At 39.4% G+C, this 19,130-nt stretch overlaps 1 protein-coding gene across 2 annotated transcripts in view; it reads right to left on the bottom strand.

The window, feature by feature from the left end:
* STAG1 (STAG1 cohesin complex component) overlaps window positions 1-19,130 on the bottom strand; it is a 202,655-nt gene that overhangs the window by 140,001 nt on the left and 43,524 nt on the right. For both annotated transcript variants that reach the window (XM_075507568.1, XM_075507567.1), the window contains exons 2-4: window positions 18,470-18,604; window positions 11,475-11,577; window positions 568-732 (exon numbers count right to left, since the gene is read on the bottom strand). In XM_075507568.1, the coding sequence (XP_075363683.1) occupies window positions 568-732; window positions 11,475-11,577; window positions 18,470-18,498 (297 nt within the window). In that variant the 5' untranslated portion in view covers window positions 18,499-18,604. The remainder of the gene's footprint in view (window positions 1-567; window positions 733-11,474; window positions 11,578-18,469; window positions 18,605-19,130) is intronic.

Here is a 19,130-nt window from a genome sequence, read left to right as displayed (position 1 = left end):
CTATCTTAGGTATTTATTTTACAATGAAAAATTCGCCTTCAGGATGTGTCCATCTTTGTCCCTCAGACACAGAGAAAGTCTAGGCTACTAGTTTATCCTTCATCTGCTGCTCTGGTGGGGACAGCAAGAAGAATGCAAGCTGCAGTGCAAAGTACTCAAAAGTGCTTGTGTCAGCAGGTATTTTTGAAAAAAACAAGCAAACAAAGCAAGCCTCGGATCCATCACTAACATCATCTACTTTTTCCTCATATAAAACTTATTACAGGATATTCTTTAATGGACTGCTTAATACCAACATGTATTTTCAATCTGGAAGTAATGAACAAAATAATGGAGAATCTGAAATACATGACTTTCAGATCTGTCTCTTGTCTTTCAGAAGTATGTATGACAGTCCGCAACTCAATCAAAGCACATTCTGTCCCTTACTTTGTCATACACAGACAGTCTACTGGACCAATACAGGTTATGAAATAACACAATTGTTTACAAAAGCGTAACTTTGACTGAACTTCTACCATCAGGATATACCGAATTGTGAAGGGGTAACACAATTAGTTATTTTACCTGCATAGCACTTTTCCCCAGCTTAACCACCTCAAACAAAGTGACAGGGTCCCCTTCTCCATTCTGCTGAGGGTGGCCATTAGCTCTTCCACGACTTGCTCCTCTAGCTCCAGATTCAGAACGACCCTTGTCTGCTGGAGACTTCCGAGGTTTCTTAGTGGCAGACTGGGCAAAGAAAACCAGCAGAATGAAAATTTATTATAGCTATATCTGAAATCACTCAATGTATCCTTATAAATTATACATAAATATTACACACACATTTATACACTCACACATGTATATACACACAACTATCACAGAATAAACCAGGCTGGAAGGGATCTCAGGAGGTCTCCAGCCTGATCTCCTGCTCAAAGCAGGGTCAGCTATTAAATTCAACCAGGTTGCTTAGGGCTTCATCCAGTCAGGTACATATGTTTTTATTTATCAGTAACTGCTGAGGAACAACTTAAAGCCACTGTCATGTCAAGGTAAGTAGTGGTGAATTTCCAATGTTGGAGTACCAGTTCATGTCAATACCCATATTACTCTTATTCAACAGACAGTCGACAACATGACTTGAACTAGATAAACGGTAGCAAATTACAGACAGGACAGCAAAAGTGTTTTATGTTGGTACACAATAAACTATTAGAATAACTAATGATCTTTGGAAGACAATAAGCTATTAAAAATACACTTGTCATGTTAACATTCATTTTCTGTATTATTGTTTTTATACAACTTTTATAAGAAAATGTGTACATAAAGAGTCAGCTCTTCAACTCAACTCAAATTAAATCACTGAGTTTATACAGCCAGATTTAGTAGATCATCATAATAGTCCCTTGCTTCAAAATTTTATGAGTTAAAACATTCGCCCTGTGAATCTGTATTATTTAATGTAAATTTTCTCTAGATTCTTCAAGCTTATAATCAGGTGGTATAGATCTCTCTTGTAAGAAGTCACCTAGTGAACAGTTTGCTCTGAATTTAAGTCACCTTATGCAAAAAAAAAAAAGTTTCTGTCAAAAATAACGTAAGATTCCCGCTATGATCTTACTTCCGTATTCTATTCTTTTCCCCTACTGGGAGGCAGACAAAAGCAAAAGCTGCCATTTTCCACAGAACAATGAAGCTATTTTGAGGAAATACATTAAAGAAAACAACACATAAGCAACTTGAAGATTACATTTAGGACAATATCCTCATGGTACCATTTACCTGAGTATACTGTCAGTCAGTTTCTATCAAAGCTTTTAGTAAAGAACATGAAGTCAACATTTTTGGTTGCATCTTCCAATTGCAGACACATTAAGAATTTTCCTGCAGAGGAAAGGGATCTAATTTCTGGAAGAGAGACGGTAGAAGACAGACCTGCAGTCTAGCTTTCCCCTTACTTTAAAAGGGATCACTGCTGGTGGGGCCAGAGAGCTAAAGAAAAGGGCAAGGTAGAGTGCATCTGCAACTGCCTCTTGCAAATATTCAGTTAAGGACTTGCATACAAATGCAAGCTGGAAAGCTTAAAATAATGGTACAATCTCTGTGAAAAGTTTTTTGGATAACATCTGCACTTATGATCAAAAGAATATGCGTTCTCCCTCAATGAACTTTTAAACATGTGCAAACCTGCCTTTATCAGCAAGAAAGCTATCAATAAATGAAATATTTGAGCTCTACTGAGCTCCAAAGAGACACATGATCACTATTTAATAAAATGGCAAAGAATTAGAAGTAAATTGACTCTTTTGAGATATGTAATCCATGTGCTTATTCAATCTGGGTGACAGTAAGCCATAAGCACTTCAACTAGCTACAAGTACTGCTAAATGAAAGCAGGAATGCAAGTTGATGCCCTCCACAGAAGCTAATGCAAGCTCCCCTCCATACTCAGTTTTTCTCAACATGTAATTCAAAGGGGGACATTAAACACTGTAAGGATGAAGGGGAAGCAAGTAGGAGATGGACATGAAATGCACACAATCAGATACCTTGTTACTGAAAAGCAATGAGAAAAGCCACTTACACTGGCATGAGTACTATGGACCAGCATGCACATGCTCAAAATGAGTGATCACAAGACACATAAATGCTCAGTTTAAACTCCACTTTTGTGAGGTATCCTGGGGGAAGGGGGTACTTTGACCAAGACTCATAGTTTGAATCAGAAAGGTGAGAACACCAGTGAGCTCTCAGAAGAGGCACAGAAATAACTGACAGATGTACTTTTGACAGAATTACTGGACAAAGCCAGATTCTTCAAGCCCAAGTATCTCAATATCCTGGACCTGAATTTACACCATATATAGTACTGAGTCGACTTGAATAAAGTTTCTCTCTGGTATAGATTTTCTTTTGACAATGAGAACATCTCTCCCAGTAGAGAAACCAAGTCTTTCATTTAACAAAAGCCATTCTGCATCCAAGCTAGGGAAGCTAAATCCAGATGCAGGATCTGTATTTAATCCTGCCTCAAGAGACAAAACAAGCAGACAAAGGATCCTCCACTGAGAAACTGAAGAAAATCCAAAACTAGAACTTTGAGTTAGGCAGGGATTAACATTATTTTCAGATGGAGAGGCACTAGAGGAAGGGTGTCCACCACACTTCCACTCCAGAGCAGTTCCACCCAGTAGGCATCTGACAGAAAGCCCAAACTCAATCCCACTCCAGAGTATAAATATGAAAGTAAGTCATACATAGGTCCTCCAGCCTCCAGAAACTGCCTGGTACTCTCATTACAAAGTTTTGTAAGCACAAGGCACAGAAGCAAGGAACTGGCATTATCTTATTCATTAACATACAATATTACAATGCTGTTGTCAGACATCACTTGCATGCAGTGTCCCTGAATTTACAGCAAGAAACTTTGCAGGCCATCTTGACAGATCTGAGCTCCACACAGGTTCCCACCTCTGAGCACAAAGTTGAATAGCTAACCCTATTTCAAAAGGAAAAATTTTCACAGTAAGAACAATCAGCCGTTAGAATAATCTCCGTAGGGAAGCGGTGGATTCCTCAACATTGGACACTTCTAAGATTCATCTGCACAGGGTGCTGGGCCATCTCATCCAGACCCTGGTTTTGCCAAGAGGGTTGGCAAGTTGGACCAGATGATCCTTGAGGTCACTTCCAACCTGGTATTCTATGATTCTGTCCCAGGACGGAGACACCCAACATCAGTAAAGCAAGAGAAGGAAAAGCATGGACTAGTACATCTATAGAAACGCTAAGAGGACTCCTTCATGATACAGAATATCGGTGGAGCATCTGCAGAGGAAGGGTGCTCTTGAAAGTGGAGTTGCAAAGTCAAACTACAAATCTAAAAATCACGTTTGGCATTGAGGATGCCAAACAGAGGTAGCCCTGCATCCCAAAAGAGCTAATGCCATGAAAAGCTTCCACAAAAACAGCCCAGCCCAAGGATGAGTGTAGCTCCAGTAAACCTGTCAGACTATTGCTGACAGGTGTAAAATGTGCTGTTTTGTAAGATCAAATAGAGTGCATTTGCAGCAAGTCTACTCTTGTGAGGATCCACCAAATGGTCAAGATACAGGAAAAATAGAACCTCTACTTCCTAACAGGAACAACAATCGTGGTTATTGCTCGCCCCTTTACACCCTTTCAGCCAGAAATTTCCTGCCTCTGCCTAAAGCCCCCTTAAATTGACAGTCATGCATGTTTGTTCGGGTTTTTTCCCTTTTTAAGTGTCAGTCTTGTCAGAATCCCAAGGTGGGTAAGAACTGATTGTTTTCCAGACTCAAAACTGACTTTTCTCCTGTTTATGAGATGGATCTCTGAAAAGTCATGGAAAAGGCAAGCTGGTTAGCGATATTGTATCTAAATGTATTCATAAATCCTTGTAACAATTTCCATAATCCAGGCATCTGCTGCAATGGCAGAGCCAACACTGAGGTGAATTAGGACTACCAGAGGGAGGGATAAAGAAGCATGACAAGGTAAGAAAGCTTGAGGCTTTTTAATCACACACCAGGAAAGATGCTGCTTGGAGCTGTGAGCCTGTAGCAGCTAAATCTGTGCTTTCACTCTGATCCAGGACAGACAATCAGACTGGTGGTGGTGTCAAAATGGACTGAGTTGCCAAATGAAAAAAGAAGTTACTAATGATTTTTCAGATGTGTGCAGTAGATTCAACTGACAACTAAAGCTGAGGATTTATACACACCAGCATTAGGAAATTCAGAAGTTCCAGAACATGCCACAGAAGCAACTAAAATGGCCATATTGGCCATATATGGCCAACTAAAATGGCCATATTGTTGACCACATAGTTTACCTGTTGCTTTATGGCTTAAATGAAGGCAAACAAGAAACAAAATACTTACCCTGACTCTAATTAAACTAAAATTATGAGAATTCAGAATTTTGTAATAAATTAGCTAGATAATACTAATGTCTTTCATGCCTTTCATGTCTTTAAAATTATTGTGAAGAAAAAAGTCACCCACATTTGTAAAATCAAGTAATACAGTGAAAGTTAATTCACACACTACCAAAAAAAAAAGTGAAAGTGGCTTGACATTTTCCATTAACGTTACCCAAGTTGATCCGATGCACTTCATGAAGAAATAAAGACAGTAAAAGCGTTACAGGTCAGTAACTCCACCTAACCCACCACCTTAAACGATGGCCTCTATGTGCATTCATACCATAAGTAATTTAAAGCAATATCCCATTTCTCAAGGCAGCTGGAAGAAGCTTTTTAATCTTCCACTTGAGTAAGACTGAAGAACTTGCCTCTCAAAGGCATCACCATCTTGAGAGGCCTCTGCATTATAATCTCGTGTTAAGCGGAAGAGTGGTAATGTCTGAGCTCTTTCTGAATGAATCCTGATTAAAAAAAGAAGACTACTGCACACTTTGTAACATCATCATGGTTATCTAGGGAGAAGCTCTTGGATTCAAACCGTCAGTCCTTTGGACTTTTTTTGTCATAGAAACAAACAAGGTGCTCCCTGTGAAAAGCCTCATCCTGCAAATAAAGGCATACACAGACCCCCTAACATCCAGTGTGTACAGAGCTGCTTCAGCTGTAGCACATGCAGTTTAGAACACACACACACAAAAAAAACCCCACACACAACAGAGGCAGTGTTGGGGGGTGGAGGGGTGTTGCTTTTTTTTCATCCTTATTTTGAAACCCAGCAAGAGTTCTAAAAGCGATCTTAAAGAATGAAAAGAGTCTGCTATAAATGCTTGAATCACTTCTATTCTTCTAGCTGAAGCAATTGCTACCAAAAAAAGACTATATCCACAGAAAAATGAAGAATAGATTAGATTGCCAAAAATACAAGGACCGTCCCATCAAAAGCTTAAAAGGAAAACTTCTCATGTCATTAGGATTTCTCCACCAGGAAGCTACAAGTGGCAGGATAGAGAAGTCTTCACATACTGGCTGCATGTGCACTTCCACAGAACTACAGAGACTTATTCACTCCAGTTTTAAGGGACCTAAAATATCAGGCAAGCAAGCTGAAATAGGACACTGCTGTAAGTCACACCAAACCACAAAGCTTGACTACTATGAAAAGAAATTCTTCCAAGAGTATTCCTTCCCACTATTAATCAGGACGTGTATGATTTGGAACTAGAAGGAAAATTAAATCCCCTGCAGTATCTAACATCCATGCTACGAGACTAAATAAGGCTAAGAGTCTGCTGTACAGTTAAAATTTCACATATGAATGCAAAGATAAGGTATTGTGGTCCGTCTCCTCCATACCAAACAATACAAAACAGACTTGAAAGCAAAACCACACAGTCTGTGCTGGGAACAAAAGGATCAGAAGTGCCTTGTTCCATCTTGCCTTAATAGAAGAATCTGAGGAGAGGAGCTGGAGAAAGGCATGCTGCGGCCTTCAGTATGGGATGAGAGACGCCCCAGCAGAGATCTCAGAATTGCCACCTCTGGAACAGAAAGACTGATGTTTCTTCTTGTCCTCAGAGTCAAAGAGGCTAATCTGTCTACTCCTACTTCAATGCTGAAATATAGCCAGGGATCTCTCTCACTCCCTCAACCTCTAACAGCTGAAGTTTAAGCGAAGCTATTCTGAGCTCGTGGGAAGGTAAGGCCAGGTAGGTTAAAATAAAGCATGGCAACAACATTGAACAGAGAGCATTGATCCAAGAGAGGAGACAAAAAAGGATAGATAAATAACTGATCTGAGCCCAAGCTTACTGATGTAAAAGCTGCATTGCATCATAAGCCCTTGGGCTTTCAAATCTCCTACCTAGAACAGGAGAGCACATCCATATCCATATATTTCAATAATGCAGCCGACAAAAAAAAGGCATTTTTGGCGAATGTTACTCAGCAACTTCAACAAGAGGACTGTTATAGGTCACGCCTTAAATACATGCCACAAGTCACTAAATACATATCCACATGGTATGCTCACATACAGTATCGCATAAATACATGCACCAAAATATCCCACTGACTGGACAGATTCACCTCTTGGCCAGTCATTCCACAGGCATCTGGTCTACAAGACTCAGTGTTTAGAAGCGGACATGGGCAAGGGGGAGGCCAGCCCCAACCATTGTCAATGCTAGAACAGGAAATGGTGAAACTCCTGCTAAATTCACAGCAAGGGTCAGTGAATTCAGGACAATCAGGTTAGATTCCGAGAGTTATTCTGAAGGACCAATGCACTTAATCTCTTTGCAAGTTGACTTGCAAAGTTGTCTAATCTACTCGGTCAAGTACTCATTAGAATAGTCTCTTATACAAGTGGAGGGGCAACTTGGAAAGCAGCGTTTTCAGGAAGGGAAGGTTCCCCAAAATGTTAAGGTTCTCTATGAACTGAAGAGGTATTTGCTACAAATGGCAAATTTTCAAATGAGGACCATCTCCTTACAAAAGCCTCAAACCCGCAAAGAGGAATGTCTTCCTTTGGAAAAAAAGTCTGGAAAATCCTCTAGTAGTAGTTTATCTTTCTGACAAAAGGTCAAGTCCATTCTATAACACTACAGCAGAAACCTATTTAAAATACATACATGTATTTGATGGAGTACACTGTGTGCAGCTCTGTAATAGAACCATGCAGCTAGACAAAACAGCACAGAAGAGTAAACTCTTTCCAAAAGAGGTTGATATGTTTATGGCAGATGTGTCACTGTAGCTGCGATGGCCTAAGGACATAAGCAAATCAGCATTTGCAGGGAGAGATCAAATCTTACTAGACCATAATATTTTAGTTCGGGAAAAAAACCCGCAAAAAACATAAAAGCCTTTGGGCAGAAAAGCCTTTCTTTAGGTCTGTAACAAAGGAAAAACATCAAAGCTAAGTATTAGTTGAGAAAAACAGCTCTGAATTTAACTAAATATTTTAATCTGTTTCACATCTGAGAGTAAAGGTAGGTGGTACCTGTGGAGGAAATAAAAATCACGTTAGCAGATTCAAGAGTGGAGGAAAAATGTCAGAGCTGCACCTCCTGTAACAAACAGATAATTCACCTGAGGAAAGTGGATGGGTTAGCAACACAGATAGGTGAGCAATGTGGAGGAGGAGGGAAAGTGAAATACAATATTTGCAAAGTCTTCATTTGCAAATACTTCAATTACTAAGTCCATGACTTTTAATACCAAATAATGTTATAAATTTAATTGCATAGATTAGACTTTCCAAGGTGTTTGCATTTCTCCTCAAGGATATTAGACATTGAGTGGCTTTTCCTTTTTGGTCTTTTTTTTTTTGTAGAAGAACCTTATTTATTCCTTTCTGTTGCTGCAGTATCAATTATGAAGGCAGGATTTGATTGTGTATCCAAACATACACATTTTGTCAAGTCACCCAAAAAACTGTAGCAAAATGACTGAATTTGTGGATGATGGGAGAGCAATAGATGCCATTTATCTTGACTTTAGCAAGGTTTTCAACAGTTTCCCACAATATTCTTGTATCCAAATTGGGAAGTTGTGATCTGGATGGGTAGACAACTAGATGCACGGAGAACTGGTTGAGCTGTTGGGCTCAGAGCGTAGCGGTTAATGGATCATCCTCTACCTGGAGGCTGGCGATGAGGGAGTACGACAGAAGTCTAACTGGAACATGCCCAGTTTCCCATCTTTATCAGATAGCCGGAGGTGGTGAGAGTGTGCGCTCCTGTCAAGCATGCAGATGACACCAAATTGGCAGGGAGACCGCCTAATGACATCAAGGGCAAGACTGCTATTGACAGTCTGGAAGACTGGGCTAACGGTACACTCAAAATTCAACATGGACAAATGCAAAGACCTACCCCTGGCAGAGGAATAAATCCCTGCACCAACACAGGCTGGAGACTGGCTAGTCAGGGAACACCTCTGTGGAAAAGGACCTCAGGGTCCTGGAAGACAGCAAACTGTACATGAGACAGCCATGCGCCTGAGCAGCAAAGGCCATCAGCACCCTGGGCTGTACAAACAGGAATATAGCAGTACACCAAGGAAAGTGATTATACCCTTTTACTCAGCACTTCTTAGCCCATATCTGGAATACTGTGTCCAGTTTTGGCCCTCTCAATGCAAAAGAGGTCTAGAACAAGTTCAGCAGAGGGCTACCAACATGGTCAAGGGGCTAGGAACACTCCCCTATGAGGCTTTTTGCAACAGCATATAGTGGGAGAACAACTGACAGTAGTCATGAACTGAAGAAAGAGAGGTTCTGATTGCCTACAAGGTACAAATTTTTCACAAAATAAAATGAAACAGGTTGCTGAGAGAGACTGTGCAGTCTCCAGCCTTGGTGGTTTTCAAGATCAGACTGGAAAAGCCTCAAGCAACATGGTCTGATCCCAAAGCTGACGCTGCTCTGAGCACGAGGTTGCAACGAGACCTCCTGAGGTCCCTCCCAGCCTGATTCCATGATTGACCACCATTGTTTCTCTTCTCTGAACTGCTTCCAGTCCTAACATACCCTTTCTTGAGATTCTGGGGTGGAGGTCAAGAGGGGAAGAGAAACTAGAATCGTGCAAAGTATTCCAGATTTTGGCAAACCACAGTTTTATAAAGGACACAGTGTTTTATTCTCTGTTCTCTTCCTCAAAGTTTTAAGACTGGATTTGGTTTTTTTGATCCCTGTTGAGCATTAAGATGATGTTTTCATGGAATCACCTCTGATAAGCCTAACATCTTGCTCCTTAGCAGCAACTGTCAGCAGACAGCCCATCATTTTATGTATGAAGCAACGGCCGCTTCCTCTGTACATTCATCACTTTACAATCATGTACGCTTAATGAGCCTGGAGTTGTTCTAAGCATAACGAGCAACTGCTCCTGTAGAAACCTGATAGCAGGACCAGTAGAGTACTTCAGCAAATATTCCCATAGGAGCTACTAACAAACTCAGAGGGATGAGAAATGCTTTTTGTAACATTCACCTTTCCTGTCCAGTGAATGCACAGTGGGCACAAAAGACCACTAGCGTTGCTTTAAGTTAAATTCCTACACTCTGACAACCTTCTGGGTTAGCAATCAGGTGGCACAGTCCTCTGGGGTTTTTCGTTAGATCTGCAAAAACTCATAGATTTACTAATGAGATATTCTTAAGATAATTTCTGATTTTGCCCTTTGCTTACAAGCTATGTAAACAGATGATCTGTTCTCTTTACATGCTTCTTTAAAGCTTTCTGTAAAGAAGCTCCATGTTTATGAGCAAATCTGTCCATCTGATGAAGAATATATGCCATCATAGGAAATGCTGTTCAAAAGCTTTCAAAAAGGAAGACAACGTGCCCAGAAAAGCCCAGGATTTAAAATGTTGGCTCCCAAAATAAGTTCAGAAACTGTGATGCAAATTGAAAACCAATACTAAGGAGGAGTTTACTCCAGCTTGGCCAGCATGCTTGAGGGGAACATATGGTTCTGTCCATTTTTACAGCCTCACTAGCCCATGCTTAAGGAGTTAGACTTAGGGTGAAAGGTCTTAGAGTAAAAAAAAAAAAAAATCTCAATCTGCTAGTGATATATATATATATATACACACACACACACACACACACACAGAGAGCATGTTCATACTGGAGGTGTACTCATAGACAAACACTAAGAGGACAATCAAAACCATTAATAACAAACACATAGAAGTTCCCACCAAAAATCTTATTCCACAGTGTGTACTTCAAGTGATACAACCAAGAGAACTACCTCTGATGGCCTTGAAGAACTAAAATGAAGGACAACATAACACATAGAACTTATTCTGTGTTTTCCAATGAAATGGCTATTTTATAAAATAAATGAATATAAAAGAGAAAGCCTCCTTAAAATACTATGTGTAATAGAGATTGTTTCTGTATGTTCCCATTCATGGGCTCGCAATGGGCAAAGACTACTGAAGAACAGCAAATCTTATATGGCAGACAGCAATATTGTATGCTGCACTATGCTAGAGAATAGGTTGAAGCTCCCAATCTATATGTAGGACACAGTGTATGTCAATTACATGAATTTTTAAGATGTGTTAATAGATATTCTGAGGCATTTAGTTAATACTATGCTGCAACTCTTCCATTCACATTAAGACATTATCAGTTACTAAAAGGATGGCTCAAATGTCATTTGTCACTTAAAATCCATTACAACTCTCAAAACAGAAAGCAGTCGTGCTGGCTGAGATGATTCTCATGTCTGGAAGAATGTTGCAATATGACAATAACAACAAAATTGTAATGTTCATGTAAGTAGCTAGCAAAAGAAAAAAATAATAGCTATTATGAGCTCATTTTTATGTCCCTTTTTAAACATTCCAAACATTGTTTGTATATCAATCTGATAAATATTTCATACTACAGGTCTTCATAAAAGTTTGACATAGGGCTCATTAAAAGCCTATTTATGTGACCACAAGATGATTAGATGAAAAACAGTTTGCAGTCAATTTTAAATAGATGCATAACAAAACAAAACTAAATTACACATACTGGAGGCCTGCCAGGACGGCCTCTTTTTCTTTTTCCTTTGACTTCTGCTTCTTCAAGCTCACTGCCAGCATCTGAATGTGCAGTAGTTTCATTTGTAGAATCCCTAGGGGGGGAAAAACACTAGATAAATTAAAATGATTTGAAATCAACAAGTAATCTAACACTGACTGATTAAATATTTAGTCCTAAGACAGGGAAAAAAAAAAAAGTCAGCATTAAAAGGCTTGCCACATTTATTCTGCATACTAAGGAACTAAAGCATTGTTAGCCCTGGCAAAAAGCCTTACCTTTTTATGGGCTGGAATGTCATTTTATAGACTGGAAGTTATTTAAATTAACAGCTTCTTTTGAAACCACGTTACACTTCAAAAACTGGCTATATTAAACAGCACATTCTCAACACATCCATCCCACAATGTATTCCCTAGTATCAACTTTCTTTTACTTTTAATAACTACTTCCAAGCTGCTTTCAAGGCCATGAGAAAGCAAACTGGAGTCCAATCCAGCTATCACATCATTAGAACAGTTATACAGGTTCCCGCTCGGGCTACATTGTGTTTTTAGTCACACTTGAAGACAATGGCATTGTGCAGCTGTTAATAAAGAGAGGATTAACACTGACCGTGCGGCACAAAGCAGAAAACTCAGTTTGATCTGAAGACATCTATGATTCTTGGAGTTAGAAAATCGTTTTCACTGGGACAATGAAAAAAACCTTGACATTGCTCAACAACTATTAGGAGAGAAACCCACGGTATCATTTTGCAGTCATTCCTGTTTTAGACTTAAGACCATACTAAGTAGGGAAAAAAAAAAAAATATTACCCCAATTTCTCCCCCTCTCCCACAAGCCAGGTGCACAGGTACTCCTCTGCCTTCAAAACAGACCTGGCTACTTGGAGAAACTCGGCTTGTAATTGATCTTCTGAGGCATTTGATTTTGCCCAAGAGCCCACAAGTAAAACCATACCTATTACTGATGTGCTTTACTTTTAGTTTGTGAGACCACCAGTGCATGAGATCTTTGTAAATGAAAGAGTAACTGTAATAATATCCTAGATTACTCAAAGATTGGTCAAGTCTAGCTCTAATCAGAGATTTCTTTAAATCCAATATAATTTCCTTGAAGTGAAAGGAGCTAAATTGCTATAAAACTTGTGCAAGGGGAAGGTAAAAATCAGGCTTATTCCATTATTTTATACAGCCTCGAACATAAAGGGTGGCATCAGTTATCTGGTTTACAGAAACTGAGAAGCTTCAGCAAGCCAAGATCTACACAGATCTTCCGCATTGTCTGGGGTTTATTTTTTTTATTTTGTTTTATAAATCAGGAATGCCTCATAAATTTGCTGTTTCACCAAGAAAGCTATCTAGTAACAAAGAAAGATATAAACATCATTGTATCAGAATCAAGAATGTTCTGATACTTCTCTTTACTGAAATTACTGTATTGTTCTAGGTCTGTTCTAACCCAAATAATTCTGCAGAACTATGACAAATTTCTTATATTAAAGACATTATATTCCAACTTTTTCCAATTTGCAAGCACAAAAACACCAAGGGGTCCACAGAATCCTTTACAAAAGCTAGAATGCAGTAGGATATACATGAATCTCCTTTTCTGAAAGTAACTTCAATGGATTAGTTCTAAATACTCTATGCACCCCAGAAAACCAGGCACCCTAGATTAAAAAACAGTATTCGAGTACATTTGAGTTCCCAAATTATACGCTTGTAAAACAGTATCTCTGCAAAACACTGAATATGCAGCTTTGTTGTGATAAAATTAAAGAGAAGTAGCTTTTCTGCTTCATAAAATATGAAATTTGAAAAACCTCATTATCAAGCTATGAATTAAAAAAAAAAAAAAAAACCCCACACAAAAAAAACCCCACAAAAACACCCAAACAAAACCTGTAACAAGCCTAAAACCAAATAAAAGAAAACCCACACATAGTTCAAAATGATTTGGTAAAATAGGGCCACACTGGTGAAAATGCAGTGAATACAGCTGAAAACAATGCCTATGTGGATGGATGTATCCAGCCTTTACTCAAAGACCAGCCATCACACTGCAACTCAATTTGACAAAAATGCGTATTGCCTCACAATGACAATTTTTTTTAAAATAACTTTTGAATACAGAAGTGAGGAACTCCATAAAAATATCTGCTGTTTTCTATTGCTGTAGAGAAATTAATGCCATCCTTTCTTGCTCTCTGTAGAAAAAATAAGTTTCTCTCTGGTCTACACAGATCCTTACTGGAAAAATTTTGAGCATGGTGTGGTCTAAGCAATACCCCCATTCCTGGGGAAACACTGTAGCTTTGCTAGCATACAAAACCGCACCCCTAATATCATCAGGATAAAGACTTTTCTCTATTAAAACCAGATTCAGCAGTCCTCCTAGGCAAATGGCTCAAACACTTCCCTTGAAACACTAGAGCTATATAAACAAACTGTACTGCTATTTTGCATGCATCTAGTCCACAGAGAACTTGACTTTGCTACAGCCTCTGTCTGGGTCTAGCAAAACCTACTGAGATTTGTGTATTTAGTTCTGGAAATTTCAATTGCTTCGGAACACTGCATATGGAAGGAATAGGTTAATTATTAACCACCTTCTCTTCTTTGTCTTAAACAGACTGTTGTCTTAAACCTGATAATCACACTTCTCTAATATTATTCTGGTAAAACTTCTCTGGTTTACTGGAAGCCTTTTGGGAAAGGCTCAATAAATCAGTACTAAGGGTGAGAGTCATCTAATCTAAATTTGAGACATATACAATGCAGAAAACAGAAAATCTTAAGGTGCAACATACCTTATGCTAAGGTCAGTGTCCAAAATTGGTCAGACAGTTTTTATGTTTTATAAATTTTCTTTTCTCTCCATTGATGGTAAGGTGATATAGACAAGCAGCTCAAATATAAATATTTAAAATTAAATAAGATTAATCTCATCCTAACAATATGTGAGGCAGAGAGGAGATTTCTTTCCAGCAAAGAATATAAGTATGTAAGGGGAAAACATCAAAAAGGAAGTTCCCTTCAATCCTTACGTTATTTGGAGTAGGGAGACAGGATCAAGGACAACCTACAGTCCTTGGCTGATTTAACATTAAAATAAACATCATTTCAAGCAGCAGGGAATTCTGTCTGAATCCTGCAACTCCTGCACAAAAAGGCCCTTCCACTGCGGCCAGTTTGGGAGGTAGTGCTTCTTGCTTCTGTCAAAGCCTTACAGCTGCTCTGCGTACACACACACACGCCCCTTTTCTTCTTATTTCTCAACTCAGAGGAGGAGTAAAGCATCTCAACTGCCTGCAGTTCTGTCAGGTTTTTAACACTCATTGAGAAGAGCATCTGGCAAGCATCCATCTCCCTCATTCCCTACACATCTTGCAGAACTGCTAAGAAGTAATTTATCTGGTGGCAGTCATCCACATCTTAACAGACCAGAATTATCCTATCCCTATTTTATGTGTGTGACTAGTCACCTGAGGGGAAAACTTAGGCTTAGTCACAGCTTATCTTTCCTGAAGCTGTTGGGAGGGAAAATAACCTGGGCCTAAGGAAACTTGCCTCATCTAAGAAGAGGAGAGGTGGCAGTGCCTAAGGCTAAACCTTTCTTCTCTAAGACAACTTTGATATTAGAGAGACCTAAGAGAATTTGGCAGTGTGGGAGACCTACAAAATTGGGGTGGGCAGAGTAAAGCAGACAAGTGATAACCCCTTTTAGAGGCTCAAATTTACTCTACTTTTCTTTCTGGTTTCTGTGGTGGCTAAAGCATCCTAGAAAACCGGCAGTAACTCCAGGATCCCTCCTAAAAACTCTGGGTATTATTCCAAAGTTATAATAACTACCCATTGAAACTAACTATATAGTGATGAAGAATTAACAGATCACTGTTTACCATGTCATGCTTCTGAAGAACATATTTCCATAGACACAGTAATGTTCACATCTCTACAAAATAAATCAAAACAAATTTACCTTCCTTCTACTATTACATAAATCCCTAGCTATAGAGCTTATACCACCACCCCCTCTTAAAAAACACACCACACCAAAACTTACGTTCATGTATCAGTTTTTGTAAACAAAAATGTTTCTATAAGCTTTTATCAGTGTTGCTGAGGTGCTCAAGGTTCTGCAAAGATAAATTCAGTAACTGCTACTACCAGGCTCAGCCTTGTGAAAAAAAGCATTCATGAAGAAAAATGGCTAAATGCACAGGCTCATGAATCATGGATGAATCAGCTTTCATGGCTGATCTTCAAAATCTAAAGAGGAACATGCCTCACAGCAAATATGAGTCATCCCATTGAGAGAAGACTCGTTACAGTCAGTCACCCAGGTCAACTACACCAGAGGTTTTTCTCCCTACATCTGAAGCACCAATAAGTGAAATCCTGTCTTCACTGCATTCTGAAGCCACTTCTATGAATCCAGAAAGATTAAAGATTTCTCCTTTCATGTTCCCTCAATAGAGAAGAATTTGGGAGGGAATATTTGATATGGTCCTAAGCAAAATACATTAATATATCAAATTGACTTTAGGACCCTTTGTTTAAAGGGGGTAGCTGAAAAGATTAGAAAAAGTTATGAAAAAGTAGAAATAAGGCATAGGAGTGGTAGATTATAATAATCCTTCAAAGCTGCTTATTTAAGAGCTAGAAAGAAAATCTTGGCTTCCTCTGTGCAGAACCGGATTGTGGCTTCCCAAATCTAAATGTGTGAAGCTAATACCCCTAAACCAAAGATTGCTTCAGGTTTTCTCACCCTTAGCCAGACCCCTTTCTGATCAAAGTCTGGTTGGGACCTACACTGAATTAGCGGTTATCACTTTCTTTGATACCTCATCCACACTAGACAATGTTCTGAGCCCTCAGGAGAGTCTCAAAACCTTTATGGACAAATCCTGCTGATTTTTTTGTAAAAAGAAAGATCTTGTTTACAAGCAACAAAAACTATATTTATATATTACTGATGATGACATCTCACCAATACTTCGCACAGTGGCATTAAATGATTTCCAGCTCTACCGGAAAAAACAACATACATGTTTTCTTTCATTTTTTAATGTTGCATAATGTTGGTGGCTAATAATCATCTTCTGATTAAAGAATATGCTGACATCTTTAACATCCCTCACATTTTTCAGCTGGTGTGCAGAGTTACCAAAACTATTAATATGCACTTTTTATCCTTAAACTCTATGATATTTCATTCACTTCTTAAAGCCATCTAGCTTCTTGAACTGGGAACTGGGTAGGAATATCCCTTTCCTACCATTGCCGTGACAGAATCTCCCAGTTTTTTGTCCTTGGCACATTTTCACAAGCATGCTCTCACTTCGTGAATGTGGCACATCCAGGAAAATATGAACTCAAAAATCTTTTCCACAGCTACTCCCAAAGCTAACCAGAACCCCCAGGGCTGACGCCCCCCCCTCAGCGCTACCCATCAGGATCACCCCCATCTTTAGCCATGTGCTTACCCACAGCAGAAATTAACTTTTTTTGAAAGAGGTTTTAAAAATATAAGAAAAAATTGCAATGCAGAGCATGTTATTATTAAGGTCAGACAAATAACTTTACAGCTGTCCAAGCACTCAGTTTCTTAAATAAAGAAAGTTGAAATCTTAGTTTTGGAACACTACTCAACCTTGATAAACTGAGGCTCTTTTACACCCTGCGATAATTCCTATTTTCATATGTTCACTCCCAGCAAAAAACTTAACATTAGATAATTACCAAAGGTATTTGGTCTACGTAACAAGGTGGTGGCAGCTGGGCGGCGGCAGGGTGGGCTCTGTGAGGAGAGGCCAGGGGCTGCCCCGTGCCGGACACAGCCGGTCCTGGCCGGCTCCAACAGCGCCGGGGCAGGGCACAGCTGGGCCAGTGAGAGGAGCCGGCGGTGCCCCTGTGAGAGCTACTGAAGAAAGGGCCGGATGCCGGGAGAGGCGAGGGACCAGCCCTGCGAGCAGCGGGAGGAGGGAGAAGGTGCTGCCAGCGACCCGGCAGAGACTGCCGCACAGCCCCCGGGGAGCCCACGCTGGAGCAGCTATCCACGCTGCCGCCCTCGGAGCACCTCATGCTGTGGGTGTGAGTGGAGGAGTCGGGAATGAAGGGGTGAAGTTGAACCGGGGAAAAGGGGGGGGGGGGAAACATGTTTTAGTTTTTGTCTCTGTTTCTCACCATCAGCCAAATCTTATTCAACTGGCTATAAATTAATTTTCCCCAGGTCGAGTCTGTTTTGCCCCTGAGGGTAATTGGTAAGTGACCTCCCTGTCTTTATCTTGCCCCACGAGGTTTTTCATCTTATTTTCTCCCCCTGTCCTGTTGAGGAGGGGAGTGAGAGCGCGGCTGGTGGGCATCTGGCAGCCAGCCAAGGTCAACCCAACACATCAAATAAAGCTCCGTTTTGTTCCTGTTTCTAAAATTCCTTTCTTAATTCTACTTGATTTACTCTCTAGCTCCTCTCAGACTTCCACTCTATTCTTCCTAATAGTTCACTTTATCTAGATACAGTGATGTTCCCATTTGTTTAAGTCACTCATATTTCTCAACGAGATCAAACATGCTAACGCCACTTGCTCTCTTCAACTGCAGAGGCCAAAGGCTTTTTGCACAATAAATACAGCTCGTTGTAAGAAAGAGTACGCAACTGGAATACACAAATATGGTCAATTGTGACTAAAACCCATTCACATTTCTGAAATCCCACAACACTCAGAAGCATAAAAGTAGCAAAGATCTTGTTTTGCTTTTCACTGCAAAGTTAAATCTCCATACATATCAAGAAATATTTTAGATTTAAGTGTTTCATTTTTTATACAGTTTTTCAGCATGGGACAACACAGGAGGCCTGGAACAGTCACACTAATCTACACTTCTCTCAAGCTTGTGCTTTATCCTTGCTATCACCTCTCTGTTTACGTCTACCTTTTTAACACTGAAGATTTCAAATATATAGAGAAACATACTCACTGTAATACTGGCAAATCTGAAGTAATCATTTTTGCAGCACTCTTGAAAGTAAGAGCTACATAGAACTTCTTCTCAAAGTTATTATAAGACAATTACTTGGAAACCTCTTTCATGAAAAGAATGTCAAAGTCCAGTCTGCAAAAAAGAGAAAAAAACCCTGTTAGTTGTGATTCCAAAGTAGTCATATATTGAATAAAAAAAACCCACTGTAAACAAAAATGGTCAATTTTGAAGTATCATCACTATTAAACCACATGAAATTTAGAATGGATGTCCCCAGGACAGCTTAATTATATTCTTGCATTCAGGTTTTACAATTCTGTTTAGGCAACTTTACTCTTTTTTTTTTTTTTTTTTTTTAATTACACAAACTATTTTGCATTACCTCCCATATTTGTTTACAGTAACTCTAATGTAACAACACAAGCAGAACTCTATCTGAGAAAGTTTAAATAACAAAGATAATTATATAAGCATAAGCAATCAGAGAATGCGATTATCCAGATTTAAGGAATCTATTTTCTGGTCACACAATAGACTAAACTTGCAAGACAAAAGTCGAGTTTCATGAGAAACAGTCTTTCCTAGTTTCAAATCAAGACAAAAGATCTGCACCTAAAAATCATACAAGTTTTGATTTAGGCACAACAAAACCAGTAAA

The sequence above is a fragment of the Mycteria americana genome, chromosome 7 (genome assembly GCF_035582795.1).
Source record: "Mycteria americana isolate JAX WOST 10 ecotype Jacksonville Zoo and Gardens chromosome 7, USCA_MyAme_1.0, whole genome shotgun sequence".
Lineage (NCBI taxonomy): Eukaryota > Metazoa > Chordata > Aves > Ciconiiformes > Ciconiidae > Mycteria > Mycteria americana.
This window is presented reverse-complemented; position numbering and strand designations above follow the sequence as displayed.